The 17,380-nt window shown below is 33.6% G+C and overlaps 1 protein-coding gene across 1 annotated transcript in view; it reads right to left on the bottom strand.

The window, feature by feature from the left end:
• Nucleotides 1–17,380, bottom strand: part of ADAM2 (ADAM metallopeptidase domain 2) — a 133,479-nt gene that overhangs the window by 92,889 nt on the left and 23,210 nt on the right. Inside the window, exon 7 of the mRNA XM_032838008.1 lies at nt 16,930–16,986. Within this exon, the coding sequence (XP_032693899.1) occupies nt 16,930–16,986 (57 nt within the window). The remainder of the gene's footprint in view (nt 1–16,929; nt 16,987–17,380) is intronic.

Raw genomic sequence — 17,380 nt, 5'->3', positions numbered from 1 at the left:
AAGTTAAACAGAAAAAGACAAATACCTATGATCTCATTTACATGTAGAGTTTAAAAAAAAAAAAAAAGCACATAGACACAAAGAAAAAATTGGAAATTGCCAGAAGAAGGGAATGGGCAAAATGAGTCAAGAGAACTAAAAAGTACAAACTTCCAGTTATAAAATAAACAAGGTATGGGGATGTAATATATAGCATGGCAACTACCTAACAACACTGTACTGCATATCTGAAAGTTGCTAATAAAGTAAATCTTAAAAGTTCTCATCACAGGAAATAAAATTCTGTGACTATGTGTGCTGTTGATATTAACTAAACTTATGGTGGTGATCATTTTGCAATATATACAAATACTGAATCATTATGTTGTACACCTGTAACTAATATAATATGTCAATCATACCTCAATGAATAAAGAGAGAAAAAAAGAAAACTATTCAAAAGTCTTAAGCAGGAGATAGATACAATTTGATTTATGTTTTAAAAATGTAAAAGGCCCTAGCCTCATGAGATTTGGGGTATTAAAGATTTTGTCTATATAAAATGAATTAGGAGCCTTTTTAAATTATGTTAGTCACCATACAGCACATCATTAGTTTTTGATGTAGTGTTCCATGATTCATTGTTTGCATAGAACACCCAGTGCTCCATTCAATATGTGCCCTCCTTAATACCCATCATTGGACTAACCTATCCCGCCAACCTCATTCCCCTCTAAAATCCTCAGATTGTTTCTTGGAATCCATAGTCTCTCATAGTTCATCTACCCCTCTGATTTTCCTCCCTTCATTTTTCTCTTGCCTCTCCCAATGTCCCCAAAGTTATTACTTATGTTCCACAAATAAGTGAAACCATATGATAATTGTCTTTCTCTTCTTGATTTATTTTACTTAGCACTTAGTAATCTCCTCCAGTTCCATCCATGTTGATGCAAATATTGGGTATTCATCCTTTCTGATGGCAGAGTAATATTCCATTGTATAAATGGACCACATCTTCTTTATCCATTCGTCTGGTGAAGGGCATCTTGGCTCCTTTCAGTTTGGCTATTGTGGACATTGCTGCTATGAACACTGGGGTGCATGTGGCCCTTCTTTTCACTACATCTGTATATTTGTGGTAAATACCTAGTTGCAAAAGCTGGGTCATAGGGTAGCTCTTTTTTAACTTTTTGAGGAACCTCCACACTGTTTTCCAAAATGGCTGCACCAGCTTGCATTCCCACCAACAGTATAAGAGGGTTACCTTTTTCCACAACCTCTCCAACATTTGTTGTTTCTTGCCTTGTCAATTTTTGCCAATCAAATAGGTGTAAGGTGGTATCTCATTGTGGTTTTGATTTGAACATCCTTGATAGTTAATGATGTTAAACATTTTTTCATGTGTCTGTTAGCCATTTGTATGTCTTCTTTGGAGAACTGTCTGTTCATCTATTCTGCCCATTTTTAAACTTGATTATTTGTTTTTTGGATGTTGAGTTTGAGAAGATCTTTATATATCTTGGATACCAGCCCTATATCTGTAGTGTCACTTGCAAATATCTTCTCCCGTTCTGAGGGTTGCCTCTTTTTATTGACTGTTTCCTTTGTTGTTCAGAAGCTTTTTATCTTGATGAAGTCCCAAAAGTTCATTTTCACTTTTCTTTCCCTTGCCTTTGGAGATGGGTCATGGAAGAAGTTGCTGTGGCTGATGTCAAAGAGGTTACTGCTTATGTTCTCCTCTAGGATTCTGATGGATTCCTCTCTCACATTGAGGTCTTTCATGCATTTAGAATTTATCTTTGTGTATGGTATAAGAGAATGGTTGAGTTTCATTCTTTTGCATGTGGCTGTCCAATTTTCCCAGCATCATTTATTGAAGAGACTATCTTTTTCCATGTGATATTCTTCCCTGCTTTGTCAAATATTAGTTGACCATAGAGTTAAGAGTCCATTTCTGGGGTCTCTATTCTGTTCAGTTGATCTATGTGTCTGTTTTTGTGCTAGTACCACACTGTCTTGGTGATCACAGATTTGTAATATAGCTTGAAATCAGCCAATATGATGTCCCCAGGTTTGTTTTTCTTTTTCAACATTTACTTGGGAATTCAGAGTCTTTCCTGGTTCCTTACAAATTTTAGGATTATTTGTTCCAGAACTTTGAAAAATACCACTGGTATTTTTATTGGGATGGTGTTGAAGGTGTAGATTGCTGTAGGCAGCATAGACATTTTAACAATGTTAATTCTTCTGATCCATGAGCATGGAATGTTTTTCCATCATTTTGTGTCTTCAATTTCTTTCAGAAGTGTTCTGTAGTTTCTAGAGTATAGATCTTTACTTCTTTGGTTAGTTTATTCCAAGGGATCTTGTGGGTTTTGGTGTTACTGTAAATGGGATAAATTCAAATTAATCCTAAACCATGCACAAGAAGAGAAATAATTAAGATTAGAACAGAGATCAATGAATTAGAAACCAGAAATACAGTAGAGCAGATCAATGAAACTGGAAGTTGTTTTTTTGAAAGAATAATATCAAAAAACCACCAACCAAACATATCCTTAAGAAAAGAGAAAGGACCCAAATTAACAAAATTATGAATGAAAGGGGAGGGACCACAACTAACACCAAGGAAATAGAAACAATTATTAAAGATTATAATCAACAACTATATGCCAATAAATTAAGAAACCTGGAAGAAATGGATGCCTTCCTGGACATCTATAAACTACCATGACTGAAACAAGAAGAAACTGATAACATGAATAGACCAATAACCAGTAATGAGATTGAAGCAGTGATCAAAAACCTCCCCCCAAATGAGTCCAGGGCCTGATGGATTCCCTGCAGAATTCTACCAAACATTCAAAGAAGAAATAATACCTATTCTCCTGAAGCTGTTTCATAAAATAAAAACATAAGGAAAACTACCAAACTCATTCTATGAGGTCAACATTACCTTGATCCCCAAACCAGGCAAAGACCCCATCAAAAAGGAGAATTTTTTCAGACAATATTCCTGATGATTATGGTGACCAAAACTCTTAACAAGCTCTTAGCTAATAGGATCCAACAGTATATTAAAAGGATTATCCATCATGACCAGGTAGGATTTATCCCTGGGATACAAAAAGTGGTTCAACATTCACGAATCAATCAGTGTGATAAAACACATTGCTAAGAGAAGTGACAAGAACCATATGGACCTCTCAATTGGTGCAGAAAAAGCATTTGACAAAATACAGCTCCCTTTTCTGATTAAAACTCTTCAGAGCATAGGGATAGAGGGAACATTCCTCAATTTCATAAAATCCAGCTATGAAAAGCTCACAGTGAATATCATTCTCACTGGGGAAAAGCTGAGAGCCTTCCCCTTAAGAGCAGGAACACAACAAGGATGTCCATTCTCACCACTATTGTTCAACATAGTACTAGAAGTCCTAGCAACAGCAATCAGAAAACACAAAGAAATGAAAGGTATTCAGATTGGCAAAGAAGAAGCCAAACACTCTCTCTTCACAGAGGACATGACACTTTATGTGGAAAACCCAAAAGACTCCATCCCAAACTACTAGAACTCATACAGCAATTCAGTAATGTGGTAGGATACAAAATCAATGCACAGGAATCAGTTGCTTTCCTATATACTAAAAATGTAAGACATAGAAAGAGAAATTAGGGAACTAGGAGCTTTTAAAACAGTTTAGAAAGTAAGTCTCAGATTTTGGCAGGTCAGAATCATCTGGAAAACGAGTAAAGAATACAGAGACCTAGATTTATTGAAGTACAACAGGATCTGGGTGTGTGATTTTATCACCAAGTTTCCTTAGTGATTCTTATTCATACCAAAGTTTGAAAATGACTAGATTATAATGTGATTATCAATTATTTAAAGCTTAGATAAAATGCAGATATGAGATCATAAATTCCTGAATTTTTAATCAACTTTCAGGTTTCTTCTGTGGTAATTGATCTATTTAATAAAACTATAAAATATAAAATATCTGTACTCATTAATATGAATGCAGATTTTATAAATGTCAGTCAGTAGATTCCAGCAATGTAACATAAGAATAATATGTGAAGATGAGGTAGTTGATTTCTCGTAAACTCATGCTCAACATCAATAAAATATGTATTATTGCATTACATCAACAAACTAACAAATAAAACCTGCATGGTTGATATAATAAATTCTGAGAAAGAATTCGGTAAAATTCACTAGCAATTCCTAATAACAAGTCAAAACATTGGAATCAAGTGAAAGCACTCAGATGTTATAAAGACTAAACACAGCAACAATGGCAAAAATCAACAACAAAAAACTAATAATAAGTATCATTCTAAGTGGAAAAACTATTTCAATTAAAATGAGGAGCTTATCTATTTTCTCTTCATTATTTAACATGGTCAGGGAAATTTTTGTGAATGCAAAAGCACAGGAAAATAAAATAACTATGGCACACATTTGGATAGAAGAAATAAAACTCCATCTTTGAGTTTATGATACATTTTATACTAGAAAACACATGAGACTCCAGTAAAATTACTACAATTAGAATATGGTTAAGATTGCTAGATATAGGAGATATCTATAAAATTAATGATTTTTTCTTATTTTATATAAAAAATTCACTTGCAATACTGAAAAATTAAATTATTTTACTTAAGAATAAATTTTAAAAAGGCAATATCTATATGAAGAAAACTACAGTAATCTTATTAAAAGGCATAAAATCAGTCTAAATCACAAGAGTACACATTATTTTTGGATAAGGAGACTTTCTATCCTAAGTTTGTTAATCACTCTAAGTTAGTATTAAATTTTAATGCCATCCCAATTAGAGTTCTCCATTTTGGGCGTGAGGATTAAGAAAATGATCTTAAGGTTTATACATAAGAAAAAGAACCAAGAGAGAAAATATGTTAAAGCACGAAAAAAACAGGATGAGATTTGCCTTGCTAGATATTATGATACCATAAAGCCACTGTAATTGTCATTATGATGTTAGTTTATGAGTGGAAAAATATTAATGGGACACAAAATAGAGAAATCAAAATGTATCCCAATCACATGTGAGACTTTCATATTTAAGAAATAGTGCTTGCAGAACCAGCTATTCATCTGAAAGAAAACAAAAGTAGACCCCCATCTCGGGTCGTAGTTTATCCTATACCATATATAAAAATATATCTCAAGTGAATTAAAGAGTTAAATGCAGACAAATCTAGAAAACTACATAAAAAGTATAGGCATTATTGATACCTCCTAAATAAAATTGCAAAGCTGAAAATTGTGTAGGAATAGGAAGACATATTTGAATACATGAAAATCAAAGTTTTGTTATACAAAAAAATCCACAAATGAAGTTAATTACCAAAGTCAGCATTTTGATAATATTTTATTTCAGACAATAAAAATGTGAATATTTTTAATATTCAAAGATTTCTTATAACAAGGCAAACAAATAAAACATGAGAAAAGGCATAAATTATCAATTCAGAGAAAAGCTAATACCAGTGACCACTACATATTAACTGATGTTTAAATTAATTCTCAAGGAAATAGAAATTAAAATCACATTTAGATTAAAATTTAATGTGCACTGACTAACAAAAATTAAAGAGAAATATAAAATCGATGATTACTATGTATGAAAGGAACATTGTATTTTCAGTTTTAACTTGGATATGTGAAAAAAGTTACAATCTTTATGAAGCAATGGATGATATCCATTAAAATTAAACAACATAAATCTTTTGAGCCATCATCCCTATTCCTGGTGACCTTTCTCATAGGAGTTAAATGCCCAAGATGGAAGTGCTCATGAATAAGGATAATTCATAAGCATTATTTATGGCGTAAAGCAAAACAAAGAAAGAGAAAAGAAAAGGAAAAGAAAAAAAAAGAAAACTGGAAATAGAGTGAATACTCACCAAAAAGGGAATAAATGAATCCATTACAGCACATGCATACCATGAAGTACTATTCAGACCTCAAAAAAGAATGAGTTAAATACTCAGTTGACTTGAATAACCTCCCACACACAAAAAAAATATTTAAAAATTAAAATAATCCAAAATCCTTGCATGGCTCAGTCAGTCTAGGAGCTGCCTTAAGCTCAGTTCATTATCCCAGAGTGCTAGGATTGAGTCCCACATTGGGCTCCTTGCTCAGCAGAGAGCCTGCTTCTCCCTCTGCCTGCCCCTCTCTCTGCTTGTACTCTTTCTTGCTCTTTCTCTCTCTGACAAATAAATAAAATCTTTTTAAAAATTAAATAATCCAAGAAGATATCAGAAGCTGCCAGACTTGATAAAGGGAAAAGAAGAGAAGAACTAAATATATATTGTTTACAGAAGACATACTACATTTTATTTTCAAAGATACAAATAACTTGAAAATAAAAGTACTGAAAGAGAATAATATGCAAACAACAAGAAGAAAACTGACATGTCCATGAAGAAGATATAACATTATAAATGCATACACATCTAAAAACAGCGTCTGGGGAAGGAGTTAAGATAGAGGAGTAGGGGTCCCTAATTCCATCTGGTCCCTGGAGTGCAACTAGCTCTCCAGTGGGGATCTGAGAAGATCTGAGAAAATGGGAGATCTGAGAAAAGAATTGCTGCAGTCCTACAAATAGAAAAGTGATACACTTTTTGCAAGGTAGGAGGTGTAGAATAGATGTGAATATGGGGCCAAGGAGGGGAGGAAGCACTTAAGCAGGCTACCAGAAAGTATTAAAAGCATATAAGCATCAGAGTGCAAAATGGGAGCATTAAGAAGTCTGCCAACTTGGGAACATCCCTGGCTCAAAGGTGCTCAAGTTGTGAAATGGGGCCAGGTGGACAGCATGGTCTCAAGATCCTCATGGTCACAAAAAGAATGGTGGTGCCTGCGTGTGGCAGAGTTCCCAAGCATCAGAGAAAGGAAGCCAGCTGAAAGCAGCAAGTCTAGGTGACACCTTTCTGCTCAGTGTTGCCATAAACCAAGTACCACTTTATGATGGGATGACCCTTCTCTGGGCAGGGGCCCAGAAAAAGGCAGAAACTTGATGAGAACTACCCCTTCCCCAGGAGGAATGGCTCCAGTGCACACTGGAGGAGCCCAAAAGTTTGGAGACTAGAAACTGGGTCATGTACTTAAAATAAAAACACTCAGTCACAGGCCTAGTGAACACAGAATTAGGATGGAAACCAGGGAGACAAGAGTGATTGCTTTTCTGTGAGGGCTCATTAAAGAGTTGGGGGCATGAACTTTCAGCTATAGGGCTAGAGATAGGAGTGCTGTCATTTTCATCCCTTCCATTGGTGCTGAAAGTCTTCAGGAAGCAAAACACCACCAAGTAGTGCAATCTGGAGCCACTTACACTGCGCCCAGCCCCTGGCAAGGGAGGCACAATCCCAACCATGCAAGGATACCTGAAAATTAGTGCCCCTCCTACAGAAGACCAGCAAGAACAACAGACTAACACCAAGTAAACCAATCATACAGAGCTACAAAACTTTAGCTCTTGGAGAAGACACTATATAGCATTTGTGGTATTTTTATTGTCCTTTATTATTATTCTTAAGTCTTTCAGGGTTTTTCCACAGCTGTTTTCTTATTTTTTCAATTTTTTTTAATTCCTTTTAAATTTTTATGTATACATTTTTAATTTAATTTATATATATAAATATTTATATATTTTATTTTCTTCCATTGTATTTTATTTTAATTTTGTGTGTATATTATATATAATAGAAATAGAAATAGAATAGAAATAGAAAGGAAAACATGTTTTCCTTTCTATTTTATATATTTATATATATTAATATATATTTATATATTATACATAATCATATCTATAATTATAATATATATTAAAAACATTTTTATATATAAATGTTTTCCTTTCTATTTTAAGATCTAGTTTCCTTTGACAAATTGACCAAAATACACCCAGGATCTAGTTTATTGTTTTGTCCTGTTTTACTTATTGTTTGATTTTTTTTTCTTCCTTTGTTTTGTTTTTGTTTTCTTCCAGTTTGGTTTGTTTGTATTTTTCTGGTGTTGTTGTTGCTATTTTTGTCTTTTCTCTCTTTCACTTATTCTTTCTAGACACAATGATGAAACCAAGAAACTCACCCCAAAAGAAAGAATAGGAGACAGCCCTCACTGCCAGGGATTTAACCATCATGAATATGTCAGAATTAGAATTCAAAACAATGAGTATAAAGATACTAGCTGGGCTTGAGGGAAAAAAAAAAACCACAGATGACAGTAAAGAATCCCCTACTATAGAAATAGAAGAAATAAAATCTAATCAGGTCAAATTCAAAATGGTATTACTGAAATGCAATAAAAAATGGAGGCTCTACCAGCTAGGATAAAGAAAGCAGAAGAGATAGTGAATGATATAGAAAACAAAATGATGGAGAATAAGCGAACAGAATAAAAAGAGAGAAAACTACTGGATCATGAAGATAGATTTTGAGAAATCAGTGATACATAACACAAAATAACATTTGAATAATAAGGGTTCCAGAAGAGGAGGAGAAAGATAGAGGGGCAGAGGTTTATTTGAACAAATTAGAGCTGAGAACATCGCTAATCTGTGAAAATAAGCAGGCACTTAAGTCCAGGAAGCATAGAGAATGCCCTCAAAGTCAATAAAAATAGGTCAGCATCTCAACATATCATAGTGGAGCTTGCAAAGTTCAGAGACAAAGAGAAAATCCTGAAAGCAGCTTGGGACAAAATGCCATAACCTACAGGGCAGAAACAAGGCCGGCAGCCAGAAAGGACTGACATGACATATTCAATGTGCTAAATGGGAAAAATATGCAGCCAAGAATATCTTATCCAGCAAGGCTGGATTCATTCATTCAGAATGGAAGGAGAGATAAAGAGTTTCCAGGACACACAGAAACTAAAAGAATTTGTGATCCCTAAACCAGCCCTCCAAGAAATATTCAAATGGATCCTTTGAGCAAAGTAACAAAGACCAGACAGTCTACAGAAACAGTGACTTTACAGGTAATACAAAAGCACTAAAGTCATATCTTTAAATAATTACTCTGAATGTAAATGGACTAAATGCTCCAATCAAAAGACAGAGAGTATCATATTGGACTAAAAAACAAGACCCAGTGATATGCTTTCTACAAGAGACTCATTTTGGACCCAAAGACACCTCCAGATTGAAAGTGAGGGGGTGGAGAACAATTTATCATATTAATAGACATCAAAAGAAAGCTGGGGTAGCAATCCTTACAACATACAAACTAGATTTTAAATCAAAGACTGTAATGAGAGATAAGAAGGACACCAAATTATAATAAAGAGGTCTAGCCAACATGAAGATCCAACAGTTGCAAATATTTATGTGCCTAACTGGGAAGCAGTCAATTATATAAAGCAATTAATAACAAAAACTTAAAGAAATTCATTTGTAACACTACAATAATACCAGGGAATTTTAACATCCCACTCACAGCAATGGACAAATCATCTAAGCAGGAGAGCAAGAAGGTACCAAAGGCCTTGAATAACACACTGGACCAAATGGACTTCACAGATATATTCAGAGGATTTCATCCTAAAGCAACAGAATATACATTCTTCTAGACGATGCATGGAACAGTCTCCAGAATGCACCACATACTGGGCCACAAATCAGGGCTCAACTGGTACCAAAAGCTTGAGATTACCCCATGAATATTTTCAGACCACAATGCTTTAAACTCAGGGGCACCTGGATAGCTAAGTCGTTCAGTGTCTGCCTTCAGATCAGGTCATGATCCCAGGGTACTCTATCAAGTCCCACACTGGGGTCCCTGCTCGGTGGAAAGTGTGCTTCTCCCTTTCCCTCCTGCTTGTGTTCCTTCTCTTACTGTCTCTCTCTATGTCAAGTAAATGAATAAAATTTTTAAAAAAGCTTAAACTCAATCACAAAAGAAAATTTGGAAGGAAAACAAATACATGGAGGTTAAAGACCATCCTATTAAAGAATGAGTGGATTAACCAGATAACTGAAGAATTTAAAAAATACATGGAAACAAATGAAAATGAAACCACAAAGTTTCAGAACATTTAGGATGCAGCAAAGGCAGTCCTAATAAAAAAGTATATAGCAATAGAGGCTACGCTCAAGAAATAAGAAAAGTCTCAAATACACAATCTAATCTTTCACCTAAAGGGGCTGGAAAAAAGAAGAGCAAATAAAGCCTACATCCAGCAGGAGAAGAGAAATAATAAAGATTAGAGCAAAAATCAATGATATAGAAATTAAAAAAAAAACAGTAGAATAGATCAACAAAACAAGGAGCTTGTTCATTGAAAGAATAAGCTAGATAAACCTCATCTCAATAGATGCAGAAAGAACATTTGACAAAATAGAGCATCATTTTTTGATAAAAACTCTCTGCAGTGTAGGGATAGAGGGAACATACCTATATCATAAAAGCCATATATGAAAAACCCATAGCAAATATCACCCTCAATGGGGAAAAAGCGGAGAGTTTTTCCCCTAAACTCAGGAACCTAACAGGGATATTTACACTCTCCACTCTTGTTCAACATAGTACTAGAAGTTCTAGCTTCAGTGATCAAAGAGCAAAAGAAATAGGGTGAAAGTCAAACTTTCACACTTTGCATGATACTCTATGTTGACAACTTGTAAGACTCCATCCCAAAATTGCTAGAACTCACATAGAAATTCAGCAAAGTGGCAAGATATAAAATCAATGCACAGAAATCGGTTGCATTTCTATACACTAAGAATGAGGCAGAAGAAAGAGAAATCAAAGAATGGGTCCCCTTCACAATTGCACCAAAACCATAAGATATCTAGGAATAAAGCTAAACCAAAGAGGTAAAAGTACTTTGAAAACTCTACAACACTTATGAAAGTAGTTGAAGAAGAAAAAAAGAAATGGCAAAACATTCCATGCTCGTGGATTGGAAAAACAAATATTGTTAAAATGTCTATATTACCTAAAACAATCCACACTTTCAAAGCCAGAGCAGTAATGTTTATATGAGACAAACTAGACATTAAAACAAAGACTGCAACAAGAGATAAAGGATACTATATAATTATAAAGGAGACAATCCAACAATATTTATGCCTCCAACATAGGAGCACTCAAATACGTAAGAATTAAAAACAAACATAAAGGTACTCAATGATAATAATAATAGTATGGGACTTTAACACATCACTTATATCTATAGACAGATCATCTAAACAGAAAATAAACAATGGCTTTGATTGGCACATTGGAACAGATAGACTTAACAGATACATTCAGAACATTTAATTCTAAAACAGAATATAAATCCTTTTTTTTTAAAGATTTTATTCATTTATTTGATAGACAGAGATCACAAGTAGGCTGAGAGACAGGCAGAGAGAGAGAGGAGAAAGCAGGCTCCCCGCTGAGCAGAGAGCCCGACTCGGGGCTCAATCCCAGGAGCCTGGGATCATGGCCTGAGCCAAAGGCAGAGGCTTTAACCCACTGAGCCACCCAGGTGCCCCAAATATAAATCCTTTTCAAGTGCATATGGAACAATCTCAAGAATAGATCATATATTAGATCTCAAATCAGGCCTCAAAAAATACAAAAAGACTGAAATCATACCATACTACATTTTCTGCCCACAAGGCTATGAAATTTGGAGTTGATCAAAATATAAAATTTGGAAAGATCATAAGCACATGAAGGTTAAACACCATGCTACTAAAACAATGAATGGTTCAATGAAGAAATCAAATAAGAAATTTTAAAAAATACATGAAAACAAAACAGTCCAAACCTTTGGGATGCAGCAAAAGCATTTCTAAGAGGGAAGTATATAGAAATACAGGCCTATTCCAAGAAACAAGAAAAACCTCAAATAAACAACCTAACTTATTACACTCAAAGGAGCTAGAGAGTATAACAAATGAAGACTAATCCACCAGAAGGAAGAAAATAGTAAAGGTTAGAACAGAAATAAAAAATATAAAAACAAAAAAAAGCCCCCAAAACCCCAAAACCAAACCAAAACAAAACAAAACAAAAACACAATAGAATAGATCAATGAGACCAGGAATTGGTTCTTTGAAAAAATAAATAAAATTGATAAACCTCTAGCCAGGTTTATTAAAAGAGAGAGAGGAAGAGAGAGAAATTAAATAAATAAATTCACAAATGAGAAGAACAACAACAATCACTACAGAAATACAATTATAAGAGATATTATGAAAAAGTATATGCCAAAAAAAAGTATATGCCAACAAACTGGAAACCTGAAAGAAATGAATAAACTCCTAGAAACATACAGATTATGAAAACAGAAACAGGAGAAATAGAAAACTTGGAAAGACCAATAACCAGTAAAGAAATTGAATCAGTAATCCAAAAAATCCTCCCCCCCCCAAAAAAAAAAAACAAAAGTCTAGGACCAGATAGCTTCACAGGTGAATTCCACCAAACATTTAAAGAAGACTTAAGGGGCACCTGGGTGGCTCAGTGGATTAAACCTCTGCCTTCAGGTCAGGTCATGATCTCAGGGAACTGGGATCAAGCCGCACAGCAGGCTCTCTACTCAGAGAGCCTGCTTCTCCCTTTCTCTCTGCCTACTTGTGATCTCTCTCTCTCTCTGCAAAATAAATAAATAAAATATTTTTAAAATAAAAAATTAAGAAGAATTGATACCTATTTTTCTCATTATACTCCAAAAAATATAAGAAGGCAAACTCTCAAAGTCATTCTGAGGCCAGCATTACCCCAATACACAAGCCAGATAAAGGCTCCACTAAAAAAGAGAGAACTACAGGCCAATATCACTGAAGAACATGGATCCAAAAATTCTTAATAAAATTGTAGCTAACTGAATCCAACAATACATTAAAAAAATCACTCACCAATCAAGTGATATTTATTCCTGGGTAGCAAGGGTGCTCCAATATGGACAAATCAATGTGATATACCACATTAATAAAAGAAAGGATAAAAACCATATAATTATTTCAATAGATACAGAAAAAGTATCTGAAAATTACATAAATTCATGATAAAAACCCTCGACATAGTAGGTTTAGAGGAACATACCATCATAATCAAGAGAATTTATGAAAAACTCTCAGCTAACATCATCTTTAGTGGAAAAAACTGAGAGCTTTTCCTTTATGGTCAGGAACAAAACAAGGATGTCCACTGTTATTTAAGATAGTACTAGAAGTCCTAACTACAGCAATCAGACAACAAAAAGAAATAAAATGTATCTATACTGGCAAGGAAGAAGTCAAACTTTCACTATTTGCTATATGACATGACACTCTATATGGAAAACCCTAGAAGATTCCACCAAAATTTGCTAAAAACTGATCCATGAATTTAGTAAAGTCACAGGATACAAAATTAACATAAAGAAATTTGTTGAATCCCTATACACCAATAATGACACAGAAAAAAGAGAAATTAAGGAATGAATGCCATTTACAATTGCACCAACAATCATAAGATACCTAAGAATAAGCCTAACCAAAAAGTTGAGAGACCTGTACTCTGAAAATTATAAAATAACTAATAAAAGAAACTGAATAGAAATGGAAAGGTGTTCCATGCTCATGGATTGAAAGAACGAATATTGTTAAAATGTCCATAGTACCCAAAGTAATTTACACATGTAATGTAATCTCTGTCAAAATACCAATAACATTTTTCACAGAAATGGAACAAACAATCCTAAAATTCGTTTGGAACCACAATACATCTTTAATAGCCAAAACAATTGTGAAAAAGATCAAAGCTGAAGACATCATAATCATAACTTCAAGTTGTGTTACAAAGCTGCAGTGATCAAAACAGTATAGTACTGGCACAAAAATAGACATATAGACCAGTAGAACAGAATAGGAAACTCAGAAATGAACTCACAACTACATGGTCAATTAATCTTTGACAAAGCAGGAAAGAATATCCAATGGAAAAAAGATCTTCTCTTCAACAAATTGTATTGGGAAGACAGGATAGCAACATGCAAATAATAAAACTGGATCACTTTCTCACACTATATACAAAGATAAATTCAAAATGGATGAAAGATCTTAATGTGAGACCTGAAGACATAAAAATACTTTGGGGAGTAACCTCTCTATTGGCCACAGCAACTTTTTTCTAGATATAATATGCTGAGGCAAGAAAAATAAACTATTGAGACTTCATCAAGATAAAAAGCTTCTGCACAGCAAAGGAAACAATTAGAAAAACTAAAAGGCAGACTACAGAATAGGAAAAGATATTAGCAAATGACATATCTGAAAAGATTAGTACACAAAAAGAATGTATAAAACTGAACACCAAAAAAAAATGAATAATCTAATTTAAAAAAGGGGGAAAGACATAAACATTTTCCCAAGAAGATGCACAGATGCTCAACATCACTCATGATCAGGGGAATACAAATCAAAACTGCAATGAGATATAACCTCACACCTATCAAAATGGCTAAAATCAACAACACTAAAATGATAGCTATCGGTGAGGATTTGGACACAAGAGAACCTCCCTTCTTGCACTGTTGGTGGAAATGCAAAGTAGTTCATCATTCTGGAAAACATCATGGAGTTTCCTCAAAAAGTTAAAAATGAAAATACGCTATAACCAGCAGCTGCACCAGTAGGTATTTACCCAAAGTACACAAAAATACTAATTCTAAGGGGTGCATAAACTCCAATGTTCATAGCATCATTATCTACAATAGCTGAAATATGGAAACAGCTATATCCGTTGACTAATGAATGGATAAAGAAGAAATGGTATATATAAAAAATGGAATATTACTTAGCCATAAAAAAGAATGAAATCTTGCCCTTTGCATTGACACGGATGGAGCTAAGGGCATTATGCTAATACCATATGATGCCACTTATGTGTGGAATTTACAAAATAAATGAGCAAAGGTGGGGGGAAGGTTAAAAAACAGACAAGTTCTTAACTATAGACTATAGAACAAACTACAAACTGATGGTACCAGAGGAGAGGTAGATGGAAAGATAGGTGAAATAGGTGATGAGGATTAAGAAAGGTACTTGTTATGAGGACCAGGTGTTGTATGGAAGTGCTGAATCACTATATTTTAACCTGAAACTAGTATACTGTTTGTTAACTAACTGGAATTTAATTAAAAGCTTCATAAAAAGATAACATAAAATATGTTAACAGCTAAGAGAAAAGAAAGAACTAAGGAAAAGGAATATGATACGTGAACAAAATGAGAATAATAACAGACATAGAAATTATAAAAAGAAATGAAACAAATTCTGGAGTGGAATTATACAATAATTGAATTGAAAATTCATTAGAAGTGTTCAACAGTAGATTTGAAGAGACATAGGAAAGAAACAGCAGGTAGGATAATTGAAATTACTGAGTATGAACCATGAAAAATTATAGACCCCAAGAAACAATCTGGGGGTTTCAGAGGGGAGAAGGGAGGTGGGTAGGGGGTAATAGGGTGATGGAAATTGGGGAGAGCATGTGCCGTGATAAGCACTGGTTGTTATACTTAACTAATGAATCCCCGAACACTGCATCAAGGACTAATTATGTACTATGCAGTGGCTAACTAAACATAAATAAGTAAATAAATAAATAAATACCTAAATGAATGAATGCATAAATAAATAAAATAAAAATAAAGTAATAAAAAAATTACTGAGTCTAAGGACCAGAGAGAGAGAGAAAAAAAGAATTATGAGACACTATTGTGTGTAAAAATATATTAATTATGGAAGTCCCTGATAAAGAGGGAATTTTTAAGAAACAATGGCCAAAACCTTCCCAAATTTGATGAAACACATGAACCTATAAATCCTGGAAGCTCAACAACACTAAGAAGCATAAATCCAAAGAGAACCATACCGAGACACATTATAATCAAAGGCATTATAATCAAACTATCAAAGCTAAATACAAATATAGAATATTGAAAGCAGCAAGAGAGAAGTAATGATAAGATTATCAGTCAATTTTTCACCAGAAACCTCAGAGTTCAGGGACACCTGGTTCAGTCAATTAAACATCTGACTCTTGATTTCTGCTCAGGTCATGGTCTCAGGATTGTGAGATGGAGTCTCACATCAGACTCTGTTGAATGTGGAGTCTGCTTCAGATTATTTGCCCTTTCCCCATTCTTTATTTCAAAAAAAAAAAATTGAAAAAAGAAAAAGAGAAACCTCTGAGCCAGAAGACAATGGGATGATATATTTAAAGTGCTAAATGCAGAATGATGCAGTCACCTTAGAAGAAATTCTAGAAGTTTCTTATGAAATGAAAAGAACTCTTACATTATGATCTAGCAATAATACTCCTTGATATCTCCCCAAAGGCGTCAGAACTTAAATCCAAGCAAAAACCTGCATATGGATGTTTTTAGCAGTTTGGTTCACAATTTTCCAAACTTGGAAGCAACCAAGATATGCTTCAGTAGTTAAATGTATAAATAAATTGTAGTATATCCAAATAATATAATTTCACTCAGTGCTGAAAAGAAATGAGCTATTAAGCCATGAAAAGGCATGGAATAAAGTTAAAAACATATTACTAAGATAAATAAAACTGTTTGTAATAGCTACATACTGTATATTTCAATTACATGACATTCTGAAAAAGACAAAACTATGGAGACAGTAAAAAGTTCAAGTATTCCCGAGCATTAGGAGGATGGGAAGGATAAAATTTACTAGGAAACCATTCTAAATGTAGCAGTTGTTTTAATATACATTATTTATATAAGGCTAAGAATAAATTTATAGAGATTTGATTTCCAATTTACTACTGATTTAAATTTAAATTTAAAATATATTAAAGTAAAAATGGTCATTTATTGTCATTTGTTAAAAAATTATTCCAACTTTTTTATAACCCTTCATTGTTAATATAAATGGACATAAAATAAACAAATGAAAATATACGTACCAAATTTTTTTCAACTACAACATGCATTTCTATATACTGAGAGAACTCTGAAAGTGGCTGAAAAAAATCCACAAATTTTATATCAAAATTGAAGTATTACTTGTTTTAATATATATCACTGTTTCATGAATTCAATGTTGCAAAATACAATTTTATATATAAAAAAGAATTAGATAACTTAACCAAAACTTGCCATCACTGAATCATTTTCAGAAATTTTGCATTTGTCACTTCTTTTGCACTTGATCAAATACTTAATTTATTCAAAAAAAAACTTTTACTTCCATTGTCCATATTCTCATTGGTATTGGGCTATTTGTATTATCTTCTCTAAGGAAACTTTTCTATTGACTTTCCATTACAAGATGATGTTTAATTAGCTTAAAAATTCTATTAAACTGTAGTACGTGGTCCTAATAGTTTTTTCTATACCCCAAAATAGTGAAGACAC

This window comes from Lontra canadensis, unplaced genomic scaffold, assembly GCF_010015895.1.
Source record: "Lontra canadensis isolate GAN:19392208 unplaced genomic scaffold, GSC_riverotter_1.0 scaffold101, whole genome shotgun sequence".
In the NCBI taxonomy this organism is placed as follows: Eukaryota; Metazoa; Chordata; class Mammalia; order Carnivora; family Mustelidae; genus Lontra; species Lontra canadensis.
This window is presented reverse-complemented; position numbering and strand designations above follow the sequence as displayed.